Source organism: Tamandua tetradactyla, chromosome 3 (assembly GCF_023851605.1).
Source record: "Tamandua tetradactyla isolate mTamTet1 chromosome 3, mTamTet1.pri, whole genome shotgun sequence".
NCBI lineage: Eukaryota > Metazoa > Chordata > Mammalia > Pilosa > Myrmecophagidae > Tamandua > Tamandua tetradactyla.
In genome coordinates, this window is record NC_135329.1 from 29,695,822 (window position 1) to 29,711,056 (window position 15,235).

At 36.5% G+C, this 15,235-nt stretch overlaps 1 protein-coding gene and 1 pseudogene across 3 annotated transcripts in view; both read right to left on the bottom strand.

Moving 5' to 3' along the window:
* FBXO16 (F-box protein 16) overlaps positions 1 to 15,235 on the bottom strand; it is an 82,439-nt gene that overhangs the window by 35,514 nt on the left and 31,690 nt on the right. For all 3 annotated transcript variants that reach the window (XM_077152937.1, XM_077152938.1, XM_077152939.1), the window contains exons 4-6: positions 14,773 to 14,979; positions 10,319 to 10,483; positions 5,539 to 5,765 (exon numbers count right to left, since the gene is read on the bottom strand). In XM_077152937.1, the coding sequence (XP_077009052.1) occupies positions 5,539 to 5,765; positions 10,319 to 10,483; positions 14,773 to 14,979 (599 nt within the window). The remainder of the gene's footprint in view (positions 1 to 5,538; positions 5,766 to 10,318; positions 10,484 to 14,772; positions 14,980 to 15,235) is intronic.
* Positions 2,810 to 4,154, bottom strand: LOC143676007 (S-phase kinase-associated protein 2 pseudogene; annotated as a pseudogene).

Genomic DNA, 15,235 nt, shown 5'->3' on the forward strand with positions numbered 1-15,235 from the left:
ACTAGTATGACCATCTCAGCCTTCTTGTGCTTATTCTTTGCATAGTGACCATCTTTTCCCCATCATCTTATTTTAAAACTATATGTTTTTATATTTAAAGTGCATCTCTTGTAAAAAGAATGCAGTTGTTACTTTTCTTTTCTCTCATTCTGATAATCGCTGCCTTTTAATTGAAATGTTCAGTACACTAACATCTCAGGTAATTATTGACTTCCACAAACAGTATTCGGGTATCCCAGGAAATTCAGGAGATTAATAGCTTATCTCATGTTAATGTAACACTCTTATGCCTGAGTATCTAAGATTGACCCTCTCTCATTTACCAACCTAACCTAGTCTAGACAAATGGCCACATACACCTTTGAATACTGTCTCCAAGGATTTTAATTTTGATCAATATAGTGATCAATACAAAGTCAATGTATTCAAAATGATTCAAAACTCAAATGTTTTAAAGGGATAGTCAATGAAAACTCTCTTATCCATCTTGTGACTTGTCTCTCAGTCATCGTTTCCCAGCTTGTAAACAAATGATGGTGTCAGTTTTTTGTGTATATTTCCAGAAATATTTTATGTATATATTAAATTTATGTAAATATTAAATTTTAAATTTCACTGATGAAGTAAAAAGTTTCTCCCTATCCATTTTAAGATAAATGGTAGTATTACTTTTTATTTTATTTATTTATTTATTTTGCATGGGTAGGTACTGGGAAACGAACCTGGGTCTCTGGCATGGCAGGCAAGAACTCTGCCTGCTGAGCCACTGTGGCCCACCCAGTATTTCTTTTATAACCTGTTTTGTACCTTGGGTTTTTTTTTTTTTCTTTCCCCAGGTCTTTCTAAATTGTCACTGTATTCCCTAGGGAATACAGAACCAACAGGAAATATCTGTAAATATTAACATGATCTTATAGAAGTTTGCACACATGACTGTGGGAATGCACATGTCCAAATTCTGTAGGCAGGCTGTAAGCTGGGAGCAATGATAAAGGTTTTCAATAAATTCTCCAGGAGGAGCTGGCTGGCTGCAGTAGAGATGGAAATTCTCTCTTCTAATTGCTGAATAAGTTATCACTTCACCTTTTAAAGCCTTCAGCTTTTTGGATAAGACTTCTCTCACTGTTGAAAGCAATCTCCTCAGTTGGTTGTAGATGTAACCACCAATAGATACAATCAACTTATTGAAGATTTAAGTCCATGAAATTTTCTCATGGTAACAATTAGGAAAGTGCTTGCTTGACCAAACAACTGGACATCAAAACCTGGCCAAGTTGAAACATGAATTGAACTATTACAATCACCAAGCTAATTATATTTTTCTGATGCTATTAGATAACTTAAAGTTCAAGAATCAAAACAAGTATTTAATGAGTATCTATCACAATGCTAGCCAATGGAGCTACAAAGATGAGTAAGACATGATCTGTGCTCTCAAGGTCAATTCTCACTTAATTAGGGATAATACTTTCATCTCAATCAGCTACCTCCAAAGGAACCCTAATGGTTCTAAAAAGCACATGCAATCTGAACATCTCCAAGTCTTCAAGCCTATGGGATTACCCTTTTCTTTATTAGCCAAAGAATCAAACTTTGGAACCCATGCTGCACAAGAAGTGCCTAGTGTGTATCAGGCATTATTATAATAAATATATAATATATGTGTGTGTGTGTGTGTGTATACTGATTAATCCTTACAATGACTCTAGGATTTGGGCATTAGTACTATTGTCAATGTACAGATGTGAAAACTAAGGCACAGATATAACCTTTGTGACTTCTCCAAGCTCACATAGCTAGAAGCATGGCAACACACTGGAATCCACACAGCATGCCTCATGTCTGTGTTTTTTATCACTATTCTACACTGCCTTGCTCTTAATTTTGTTGAAATTTATGCTAAAAAACCATGGTAGATGTATTATAATAATATTTTCAAATATTTCAAAATTTGTTAAATTAATATCTGGTTTACCTTTTTGTGTATATGTGTACACTTGTGTGTTTCACAAATGAAGAGATACATGCATATTTTCTTATCTCCTCTTCCTATACTATAGGTAGGACACTATAGATACTCTTTGCACTTTGCTTTATTCAATTAACAATGTTCTTAGAAATCACTCCATATCAGTTCATAGAGACCTTCCTCATTCATTTTTACAGCTGCCTTGTGCTTCATCGTGTAGATGTACCATAGTTTATTCAACTATTCTTACGTATGCAAATTAAAAGATACTGCAAATTAATCTGTCATTTGAGAAAAGTGCCCCCGAGTCTTCAAATTCCGCACCAATTCTATGTGCCTGGGGGGTTTGTTTGTTTTAAGTTTTTTCGGATGGATTACTTAGGGATATCTGTTTCCATGGGCCTAATTTCAAACCTAAAATGCATATTTTCCTTTTTCTTTCCCCAGAAGAATGGCCTCAAATGTTACTGTACTATAGGCCTCTCTGTTCAGCTCATAACACAAATAATTCATTTTCTTCTAATCTATGTCTTATAAAACAATACTGAAAAACTAGATAGAAAAAAGTTGTTTGCATACAGGCTAACAAAACCTAATCAGTCAAGATTTATAGCTTGGTTCTAAATAGACTTAATAAGAAGGACACTTGGAAGAGGCTGTCTAAATTTTGCTCTTTAAAGGAACCTTGAAATTACAGGCTCACTTTTCTAAAATTTCAAAAAGTCCTCTAACTTAAGTTTTTAAGGAAATGACAATATCAAAGCTTTTACAGTCATTCCCCAAACAAGCAACATTCATAGTTTTTTTCTCTCAAATAGTTCTTTAATGCCTATGCACTTGCAGAATGAAAGCAGAAGAAAAGAGTTGAAGGCTCCAGCAACTGGGCTTTGTGCCTATCTTCTCTGATCCACGTAAAAGAAAAGACACCATCGCTCAAAAAAATACTTCATAGACAACTGGGCTTGGGCAGTGTCAGTCAATATTTGATGCCCCATATCTTCCAATTCTTTTTGTTGTTAATAGTTGGTGTGGCAATGGTAGTGAAATGAGAACAATTAATCTGTAGAAGGAGAAGGGCTTCCTTTAACAGTCGAAGGGTACTGTCTGGCATGGTTCCAAACACTTGTAATGTTTTCAGTGTGGGAATTTCTCCAAGTTCAAGTAGTTTCATGTATTATGTCATAGTATCGACTGAGTGATAGGTGCTAGATGTAGTTGAGCTGGTGAAATTCCTGAATGCAGTCGTTCTTTAGCATGACACTATCACTCAAGGCTAGGTGGACAGGATTGGGGCTGAGGAAGAGATATCTGATCTCTGTAGATTCTTTCGGTAGCCACTAAGATTTAGCTGGGTGACGATCTCTGACACAACAGCAACTTGTACTTGCTTTTTAGTGAATTCATAACACCAAGAAAGGTTCAGCTCATTCAATCTTGAACAGCTGCTTAGCAGAGACATCAGGGAAGATTCAGAGAATCCAGAACACCTACAAAGGTTTCGTCATACTGAGTTCTGCATGAGATCATTGACAATGGGATCTGAAAGCCATAGGCCTTCCAGGCTTAGATTCTGTATCTAGGAGCACTGAGACAGAAAGACATGGAGAGTACACATATCTATTACAGAGTTCGACAAGTCCATGTGCTGTACACAAAAAGTGCTGAAATGCTCAATTAATGGTTGCTCCATAAATGATCATGGGCCACAGAAGGCAATCAACCCTTGAGACAGCAACTGCCCAATCACATCAGGGTGCAGATTTTTACTTGCGAGGTCTAAGGTCTGCCACAGAGACTCATCAAATGCTAGGCTATACCATCTTTTACATATACCAGAGACTTTAGTTCAGGGAGAGAGCCTCAAGAGCAGCTCATCTGGAAGGGCATCCCTTGAAAAACACTTGGAAAGCTCTCTTGATTTAGCTTGGGCAAGCAGAGGATCACAAAATCTTTTGTCATTCTCTTTGTTCTTCTGTCATTTTCGTGGAGGGTGGAGGCTCTGCAGGAGACTCAGGCTCCAGAGCAGTTCCTGGGGGATATTCCTGCTGCTCACCTCCTCCTTCTCCAGGGTGGAGACCCCCAACCCTGAGAGCACTTTGGAAGTCTTGTTAGAATCCCATCTCCTCATGAAGCAGGTAGACATGTTGCTCTGAACTTGAATCTCCTGGAGGTGTTTCCTGTACATGGTGTTCAAATATTTAGACCTTCTAAATGCACGCACTAATTGCCAAGCTGCAGGGTCTGGGATTCCCACTTTGGCACTGACAGCCCCGGCCCCCAGCAGGGAGACCTGTGAACTTTAGCAATGCTCCATCCCTGCCCCGCGGGAAGGGCTGTTCTACAAGTGTCACTTTCAATTTGACATTAGAACACAATTTTGCCAGGTGCTCTGTTGCTTTATACCAAAGATCACCTCCTTCAGTTTCCAGTAACACATTTATCATTTCCTTCTAAGACCTCATCAGATGTACCTTTAACAGCCTTATTTCTACCAAAAGTCTCTTCAAAGCAATCTAGGCTGTATCTAACAAGTGCCTCACAATTCTTCCAGCTTCTATCCATTAGCCAATTACAAAGTTATTTCCACATTTTCAGGTATTTGTAGTGGTAACATCCCACTTTCTGGTACAATAACTGTATAGGTTTTCTAACTGCTAAAACAAATACCATCAATTCCTGGCTTAACAGCAGGAATTTATTGGCTCAAGGTTTTGAGGTTAGGAGAAATCCCTGAGAACTGTAGCATTGTGAGGTTAGCGGCTGATTATCCTTGGGGTTCCTTGACTTTTCCATCACTTCACAATGCACATGGAGAGGTCTTCTTCTTTTCCCTCCAGGTTCCATTGATTTCTGGTTTCTGACTGCTTTCCCCATGGCTTCTGGCTCTCTGTCTGAATTGCATTCTGCTTGTAAAGGACTCTAGCTATCCCGATTAAAGCGCAACCTCATTCAACTGGGCTATACCTAAACTGAAATAATAACTTGGAGATATCTTATCTATAGTGAGTCCACATCCACCAGAATATGGATCAAGACCAAGAAAGTCCAAACTGGGTATATAATTCAATCCACCATACCTATATAAAGTACTGAATTGTAGTTAGTAGATTCATTTTTACAGTGCTAAGAGGTATCAATTCTGGAATTACTTTTCTCTGTGTAATTTCACAGAAATGAGGTCTGACCAAATAAGTAAAATATAAGTATATTTGTAATATAATATATAAAGAGTAAATATAAAGAGAGCCAGGTTTCTCACTATTAGAAAAGGGAGGTACATATAATGGAAAGAGAAAAGGCTAGAATGAACCTTGTGGGATTGGACTGGAATTGGAGGTATTCAAATATTAAAAGAATCAGTAATTACAGCTACAAACTACAAACAAATCATAATGAACAGGGCAGATTTATTAATAACAGGTAATTTTACTTTTCAATTATTTTTGCCTCTATGTACTGGAAAGCATCTGCATTTCCCAGTAAGTTTTACTTTCATCTTTTCATATACTGATGTGCCAATTAACTGTTTCCCAAAGCAAAGAAATTAAGAAGGGCATAGAGCTTCTTACCCTTGCCTGACTTGCTTGATAGGGTCACAGTTGTCCAGGTAATTAAAGCGGATGATATCAGTAGGATGCCTGTCAGAGGAACGCCACGGTGGGAGTTCTCTCTCCCCTGTGTTATTCTTCTTTCTCAAAGAGGACCTAAAAGCTGATGAAGGAGACTGCTCTTCCTCTAGAGAACTGCTTGCAACTGGCTGAATATCAGCAATCACAAAGCCATCTTTTGGAGGAGTCTAAAAGAAGAAAGTTAATTATTTTTGTTCCCCAAACACTTTAATAATAACAGAAACAATGGAACAAATCACATTCAGCAGGAGCAGCAGCATGTTATGACAATGATGATTACAGCAGTCGTCACCCAATGAGTACCTGTTATGCGCCAGGCACTGCGTAAGGCGATTTTTATGCATTAACTCATTTGACCTTCACAACAGCCCTATTAGCTAATCATTACTACTCCTTGTTTACAGAAGATGAAATGGAGGATAGGAGAAACAATTAACTTTCCCACTACTATATAAGTATTAAGTCACAGTGTCAGAATTTGAATCCAGGACTGTCTTGTCAGCCTCTGCAATGAACCTCTCTGCCATATCATTGTATAGTTTGTTGCAACTGCAGTTAATTACTCATAAAAATACATGCATTCCAAAAGAAAGGTACTCCAACCCTAATTATCTGTAGCACATAGATATATATATATATATTTGTAATTTTTATTAATAAAACCAATCAATATACAATATGAACACTCTTTTTTGTCACAGTTGTATATTCATCATCATGATCATTTCTTAGAACATTTGCATCAATTCAGAAAAAGAATTACAAAGAAAACAGAAAAAAATTCATACATACCATACCCCTTACTCCTCCCTTTCATTGTTCACTAGCATTTCAATCTACTAAATTTATTTTAACATTTGTTCCCCCTATTATTTATTTATTTTTAATCCATATGTTTTACTCATCTTTCCATAAGGTAGATAAAAGAAGCATCAGATATTGTGAATTACTGATTATATATATAGAATGGAATGATCAAAAGTTATGAATGTTTGTGTTTGGTGTTTTTTGGTATTTAAAAACATAAAAAATTAATAGAAAAATAAAAAAAAAGAAGCAACAGATGCAAGGTTTTCACAATCACACAATCGCATTGCAAAAGCTATATCATTATACAATCATCTTCAAGAAACATGGTTACTGGAACACAGCTCTACATTTTCAGGCAGTTCCCTCCAACTTCTGTGCTATGTCTTAACTAAAAAGGTGATATCTATTTAATGCATAAGAATAACCTCCAGGATAACCTCTTGACTTTGTGTGGAATCTCTCCACCATTGACACTTTCTTTTGCCTCATTTCTCTCTTCCCCCTTTCAGTCGAAAAGGTTGTCTCAATCCTTGGTGCTGAGTCCCAGCTCATTCTAGGATTTCTACCCCATGTTGCCAGGAAAATCCACACCCCTGGGTATCTTGTCCCACATAGAGAGGGGGAGGGCAGTGAATTTGCTTGTCATGTTGGCTGACAGAGAGAGAGAGAGGCCACATCTGAGCAACAAAAGAGGTTCTCTTGGGGGTGACAGTTAGGCCTAATTTTAAGTAGCTTAGCCTATCTTTTGTGGGGTTAAGTTTCATATGACCAAACCCCAAGATTGGGGGCTCAGTCTATTGCTTTGGTTGTCCCCACCACTTGTGAAAATATTAAGAATTCTGGAGGGGAAGCTGAATTTTCCCCCTTTCTCACCATTCCCCCAAGGGGACTGTACTGGTTTGAAAGGATGTATATACCCTAGAAAAGCCATGTTTTAATCAAAGTCCCATTTCACAAAGTAGAATAATCCCCATTCAATACTGTATGTTTGAAATTGTAATCAGATCATCTCCCTGGAGATGTGATTTAATCAAGAGTGGTTGCTAAGCTGGATTAGGTGACGACAAGTCTCCACTCATTTGAGTGGGTCTTGATAAGTTTCTGGAGTCCTATAAAAGAGGAAACATTTTGGAGAATGAAAGCGATTCAGAGAGAGCAAAGCAGAATGACCAAGCCACAAGAAGCAAAGTCCACCAGCCAGCTACCTTCAGAGATGAAGAAGGAAAATGTCTCCCAGGGAGCTTCATGAAACAGGAAGCCAGGAGAAGAAGCTAGCAGATGATGCCGTGTCTGCCATGTGCCCTTCCAGCTGAGAAAGGAACCCTGACCGTGTTCACCATATACCTTTCCAGATGAGAGAGAATCTCTGACTGTGTTCTCCATGTGCTTTCTACAGCAAAAAATGTTTATTTGTTACAAAATTTATATTTTGACTAGAGCATTTCCTAATATAACTTATGTAGATAGTTTGATTGAACGTCTTAAGTACTTGGAATCTCAGGTAGGACATGAGATTTTGTTGGTTTGTCCAGAGTGATGCCCCGACGAATCCCAGAGTGATTTGATCAGTGAGTGGAAAAGTATTTGCAAGCCCCCTTCGGGGAATGGTGAGAGTGGGGAGAAAGTCAACTTCCCCAAGTTGAATTCTTGATATTCTCACAAGCAGTGTGGACAACCAAAGCTACAGGCTGAGCCCCCAGTCTTGGGGTTTGTTCATATGAAACTTAACCCCACAAAGGATAGGTCAAGTCTACTTAAAATTTAGGCCTAAGAGTCATCCCCAAGAGAGCCTCTTTTGTTACTCAGATGCGGCCTCTCTCTCGAGCCAACACAAGACTACGAGCAGTCTCACCACCCTCCCCCTCTCTGTGTGGGACATGACTCCCAGGGGTGTGGACCTTCCTGGCAACGTGGGACAGAGATCCTGGAATGAGCTGAGACTCAGCCTCAAGGGATTGAGAAAAACCCTAGAATGAGCCGAGAATTAACATCAAGGGATTGAGAGAACCTTCTTGACCAAAAGGGGGAAGAGTGAAATGAGACAAAGTGTCAATGGCTGAGAGATTCCAAACAGAGTCGAGAGGTTATCCTGGAGGTTATTCTTACGCATTAAGTAGATATCACCTTGTTGTTCAAGACATAGTGGAGAGGCTGGAGGAAACTGCCTGAAAATGTAGAGCTGTGTTCCAGTAGCCATGTTTCTTGATGATGATTGAACAATGATACAGCTTTCACAATGTGACTCTGTGAATGTGAAAACCTTGTGACTGATGCTCCTTTTATCTACCATATCAACAAAAGAGTAGAATATATGGAATAAAAATAAATAATAGGGGGAACAAACGTTAAAATAAATTTAGTTTGAAATGCTAGTGGTAAATGAAAGCGAGGGGTAAGGGTTATGGTATGTATAACTTTTTTTTCTCTATTTTCTTTTTATTTCTTTTTCTGTTGTCTTTTTATTTCTTTTTCTAAATCGATGCAAATGTTCTAAGAAATGATGAATATGCAACTATGTGATGATATTAAGAATTACTGATTATATATGCAGAATGGAATGATATCTTATTGTTTTGTTTGTTGTTAATTTTTTTAATTAATAAAAAAAGCAATAAAGTGAGTTAGATATATAAAACTCAAAACCTCTTTTCATTCTACATATTGTTAATCACTTTTCTGTCCTCTGCCCCAGAACAGTCTGAGCTTCAGCTACTCCCTGTTCCCAGCTGAGAGTGAGATGTAAGAAAAGCTTTATGAGGAAAAAAAGTCATAGTCATGGTAATTTTTAAAGAACTTTCTCCCTCACTGCAGCTTAAAGTTTTCTTTTAAAAGAAATTCTCATAAAGCATACCAATGACTGAAATCAGAAAGGCTAGTTTATCATTGCAGTTGTAGCAATATTAATTATGCATAATTTATCAGTATATTATATGCATGTAGATACAACTTTAAGAAAACACAATGAGGGTAGGTCAAAGTGGCTTAGCAGGCAGAGTTTTCACCTGCCATGCCAGAGACCCAGGTTCGATTCCTGTTGCCTCTCCTGTTGCCTGCCCAAGAGAAAAAAAAAACCTACAATAAAATCTAAATGAGCAAGTTATAAGTTGACTTTTCATATTTCAAAAAAATTCTTCAATTTTAAACGATTTATTGCAATTTTTCATAGAATATGACCCCTCCTCTGGCTTCAAAAATCATTTTTAGAACTTAATTCACACATAATTTTCCAGACTCATCTATTCTGTAAAATGATGCACAACTCTGCAAGTATATAAACATGTTGTAAGGAAAAGCCTCACAAAAATTTTCCATAAGTTATCTAATTAACTGTGACTACAAGAATGAACATCAACATTGGTTATAATTCATGGGAAGCCACTAGGAAAAAAATATTCTTGTATTCTTTACTTATGAATATAATGTAAAAGCTTTACATTGCTTAATTTCTAGCTTGAAAAGAATTAATATGCCCATTCTGATCTCTAATTATTAATTTACTAGAAAAACTTTTTCTTATAAATGGTACAAAAATAAATTTCAGCTCACCTGGTAGAAAATTTGAACTAGTAAATAAAATGTGATGATCCATAATTAACAAATACTGCACACTTTCCACAGAGTCCCAGAGTCAGAACTGTACAGTATCTGAGTCAGGGATACAGAAATTGAGGAAACTGGACAAAGGGAGATATTCCATTGTCCTAACTTCCTGGTCTGTTGGCATCAGAAACCGGGCTCTCAACTGACATGGGTATTTTGGAAAGGGCTACCAAGTTCTCAGAAAAGGAGAATTTTGAAGTCACAATATATATTTTCTTTGAACTAACCCACTTCTCCTGTTTGGAGTCTGGTAATTTATAACTCCCAAGAGCTGATACTTTTGGCTTGTTGCTTTTTATCTCCTATGTACCTTAGGCTTGGTAACATGAAGTTCTTTAACCATTTGAATATAGTGCTTTTTCCATACACCTTGCTCAAAGGGAGTTGGAGAGAAACTGATGTACCAGTTAAACCGTAAACATTTCAGCATCCAGAGCTGATCCAGCTCAGATAAGTTCTTCCAATGCCAGCTCACCTGGAATAACAACAATTAAAAAAAAAAAAAAAAAACTCAGTTTGCATGCCCACTTTCTCTAGGTTTTGAGCTGTCACCTTATAGCTGAGATAATTTTTTTGTCCTTTTTCTCCAAACCACAGATTAAATAGTTTCCTCTTACCTGAAGTACTTTCTATTCAAGCAGAAGGATTTACATTAAATGTTAATTCAGAGTTAGAATTAGAGTCAATATTTATTGAGCATCTAATAACCATCATCACTACCACCTGGGAAAGTAAGTATAAATCATTATTCCCATTTTGTGAATTAGGAAACTCAGATACAGTTGAGAAATTCCTGAATGTTCCTGAAGTCGTCATATGAAAGTTATATGAAGGCTATATAAATTCAGTTCTGCATGTTGTTTATTCTTTTCACGGTATGCTTCTTTTTCCTCCATTCTTATGATTTAACTAAATATAAATTTTATAAACAAAATGCAATCACAATCCTATATATTATGTTTTCTCTAGTCTCAAAGATTCCATAAAGCATAAGGGATTTGTTATGTACATTCTATTTCCATAGCATTATGGTCAACTCCACCCACATTCAGCAAATGGTAGAGGTGGTCCTACCATGTGTAGCAGTATTTACAATATAATTATCCCCAGGTTTTGAGTAAGTCTTGCTGGAAATTAGGGGCAAATTCATATATAAAATTGAGACTAGGAGTTCTATGTCTTAGCTGTAAGAGCTGCAAAGTTGACACTTTCTGACTTTTGAACACAAATTCAAAGAATTTTATCCTTGGAATACTGGCCTCTTTTTCAAGATTAAACATTTTTGTTTTTACATGGGCAGGCACCAGGAATCAAACCTGGGTCTCCAGCATGGCAAGCTAAGCCACTGTGGCCCACACTTAAACAATAATTTTTGAGCATCAAAAATATACGCAGAACACTCTAGAATGGCTATTACTATATACACATCCATTTATCTATCCTTCCTTTCCTTCCTCCCTCCATTCATCATTTGTTGAGTGCCTACCATGCTTAGCATTGTATTATGTGCTGCAGATGACACATTAATGAAGGAGGGAGGCAAAATTAGAAGAAACAAAAGGTTTAGGATATGATAGAACCATGCAAGCAGAGATAGAAATCATAATTAGTTTAGGCCAAAAATGAAACATCCACCTGAATCTCCATATAGTAAATTAACTCAGAATTCAATGGAGAGACGGGCTTGGGGGTACAAGGAAAAAGTTTTCTCAATTTTCATTCCCTTTCTCCTTTTCCTTAGGTCTTGTTTTGGCCTGGGCACTTAAGTACAGGTAGGTTTTTTCACAGGGTTAATATGTTTTTTTGTTTGTTTGTTTATTTATTTTTTTAAAGATAGAGGTGAATGAAGAGAGTTAAAAGGTAGACAGGAGCTTTTAAGGCTGTAAGATACCCTTCCTCTTTTTTTAAACAGCTCAAAGCTTATTCTAGTGCAATGACTTTGCTTACTTACAATCTAGCCAAAGAACAACTGCCAGTGTGTTCTTCAAAGTCAGAGGTGGGAATAAAATACAAAGCTGAGACTTTGCAATATGATGACACATACTGCACAGAGATAGTAGCATTAACTTTTTGGAGTAACATTTCCCTCCAGTGATAACATTCTCATTGTGAGAAACTTGAAAAATTCTGAAATGCCTGATGAAAAGCAATACTCATAACCTCATCAACTACAGATGACTATTATTAATAATTTAGTGGAGTTCTTTCCCTTCTAGTCTTTTTTTCTAGGCATGCACAAAACAAAATTATGAACTATACCTACAATTTAAAATTTTACTTTCTTCAATTTACATATTATAATCAACTTTGATGTTATCAATTTTATTCAAAAACATGCTTTCTAATGGCTGCATAATAATTCTTCATGTGTTCTAGTTTGCTAGCTGCCGGAATGCAACACACCAGAGACAGACTGGCTTTTAATGAAAGGGGAATTGATGTAAATGTTCTAAGAAATGATCGTGATGATGATGAATATGCAACTATGTAATGATATTGTGAATTACTGATTACATATGTAGAACGGAATGATCATAAGTTAAGAATGTTTGTGTTTGTTATATGTTGTCCTAGTTTGCTAGCTGCCGGAATGCAACACACCAGAGATGGATTGGCTTTTAATAAAAGGGGATTTATTTTGTTCTTCAGAGGAAAGGCAGCTAACTTTCCACTGAGGTTCTTTCTTACGTGGGAGGTACAGGATGGTCTCTGCTGGTCTTTTCTCCAGGCCCCTGGGTTCCAACAACTTTCCCCGGGGTGACTTCTTTCTGTATCTCCAAAGGCCTGGGCTGAGCTGCAAGTGCTGAGATGAGGAATGCCGAGCTGCTTAGGCTGTGCTACGTTGTGCACTCTCATTTAAGCACCAGCCAATTAAGTCAAACATCACTCATTGCAGCAGACACGCCTCCTAGCCGACTGCTGATGTAATTAGCAACAGATGAGGTTCATGTACCATTGGCTCACGTCCGCAGCAACAAAACTAGGTACGTTCACCTGGACAAGTTGACAACTGACCCTAACTACCACAATATGACTGTCTGATACTTTCCTATTAGGTTATGTTCTTCTAAAAATTATTCTATGTTTGAATAGGTAATATGTATACATTAATACAAAATTCAAGTTTTAAAAAGAGGCACATACACCCATCCCTGTCCTCTAGTCATTCAGTTCCTCTCCCTGGATGTAGCCACTATAACCAGTTGTTTTGTTTGTCATTCCAGGAATATTCTATTTATATATAAGCAAACATGTTAGTATTTTTTTTTCTCTCCAAAACGGTAGCACAGTCTTGCACCTGGCTTTTTTCACTGATAATATATCTTGGAGGTTGTTATTTATTTAGCTAGTCCCCTAATAATGGACATTTAGGTTATTTCCAACTTTTTGCTATCATAAACAGTGCTGCAGTCAATATCCTTATTTGTGCACATGTTGAAGTATACCCATCAGATAAATTCCATGAAGTGGAACTACTGCTTAAAGCAAATTTTTATTTAAAATTTTCATTTTTCTCCATGGCAGTTACATCAGTTTGTCTACCAAAAATATATGAAAGCTCCTGTTTCCCTATATTCTCATCAATACATAGAATACTATCATTTAAAGAAAAATCTCAGTCAATCTGATTCAGGAAAGACAGCATATCATAGTGAAGCTATGCAGCGTACATGTTTTAGAGACACCTGGATTTCTTTTTCTGTGAACTGTTTGTTCATTTCCTTTGGTAGCTTTTCTGCTAGAATGTGGAGAATTTTTAAAATATAGACTTATAGGAGATCTTAAAAAAAATAAGGAAATTAGCCCTTTGTTTGTAATGTTTTTCCCATTTACTGTTTGACTTCATTTACGGGATTTTTTCCACAGAGAAATTTCTTAAATTTTATAAAGTCACAATTTAAAATCTTTCTTATTTTGTTCTTGCTTATGATAACAGCAAAATTTTAAAGTGTCTATTTTCTTTCTTCTGGGAATTGTAGAATACTGTAAGTAACTCAATAAAAAGTTTTCTTTGGGTATTTTAATGGTATCCTTTGGTTTCATATCAATTTTTTATCTTAATGGAATTCTGTTTTTCTAGATAGTTGTCCAATTATTCCAACATCATGTATTGAACAAAATAACTTTCTTAGGGTATTCTTTTTTTTATTATTTTAAAAACCAAAGTTAACAGGTTACATGTAAGTGCACAAAAGCAGGTAATTCCTGATCTTCTTATACTCTATGAAAAGACTCAATAAAATGACGAACAATTTTATACCTTACATAAAGATATGTAACATTTCATTTCACCTTAATAAACCACGGAATTACTCAGAAGAAAATAATGGTCTGCTCCTTTTTGAAGGCTTCTGTGACCTCTTCAACACATACTCTTTTGTAAATATTATGTCATTAGTATCTACTCTCAGTTTTCTAGTTATGAATATAAGATTGGGATTTTTGCTGTGCAATATAAGACTGTCCTGCTTATGAAACATTTCTTGTATGTGTATTTGTCTCCCCTACTAGCTAATACTTTTTGTGGACACTGATGGTTTCTTATATATTTTTTCCCTACTTTGAGCACTAAATACCAAGCTAAATACAAAGGAGGTAGAGATAATTTCAAATTATACAGACTAAACATGATACTACTTCACCATCTCAACTATTTCTTGATTTTTGTATATATGTGCTTTTTTTTTTTTTTAAGTCATTCAAGTTTTAAAATTTTCTAAGGCTGTTCTCACAAAATTGTACCTATTGTTTCTTTGTTTTTACCTGTGCACAGCGACAAAGACTTCGGGGATCCAGAAAAGAAAAGATGTATAAAGATAACACCCTTGGAAGCGTGGTAGTAAAATCCAGGGCATCTGCTGGAATATTTTTCTGAAGTTGTTTACAGCAGAACTTTTGCTGGGACAACGAGCACCGTTCTAACAGGCCTGTCAGGATTCTTTTCCTTTGAGAGTCTGTCCATTTGTCAAACTGGAGGAAAAAAAAAAAAAAGAGGCTCCAGGTTTTCCTCTGACAATAGAAATTCATTAGGAGGAAGAGAGGAATGGCATAGAAAGTGAGTTTAGTAATTTATTTCTAACGAATATTTTACATTTCTTTCCCTAATTACTAATTTTTTTTATGTTTTGCCACCTATCCAGCCTTTAACACATTTATATGTGTGAGCATGTGCAAAGACTCAGTAAGTCCCCAAGCACATCTGATCTCAGAACTGGCAGTTACATAA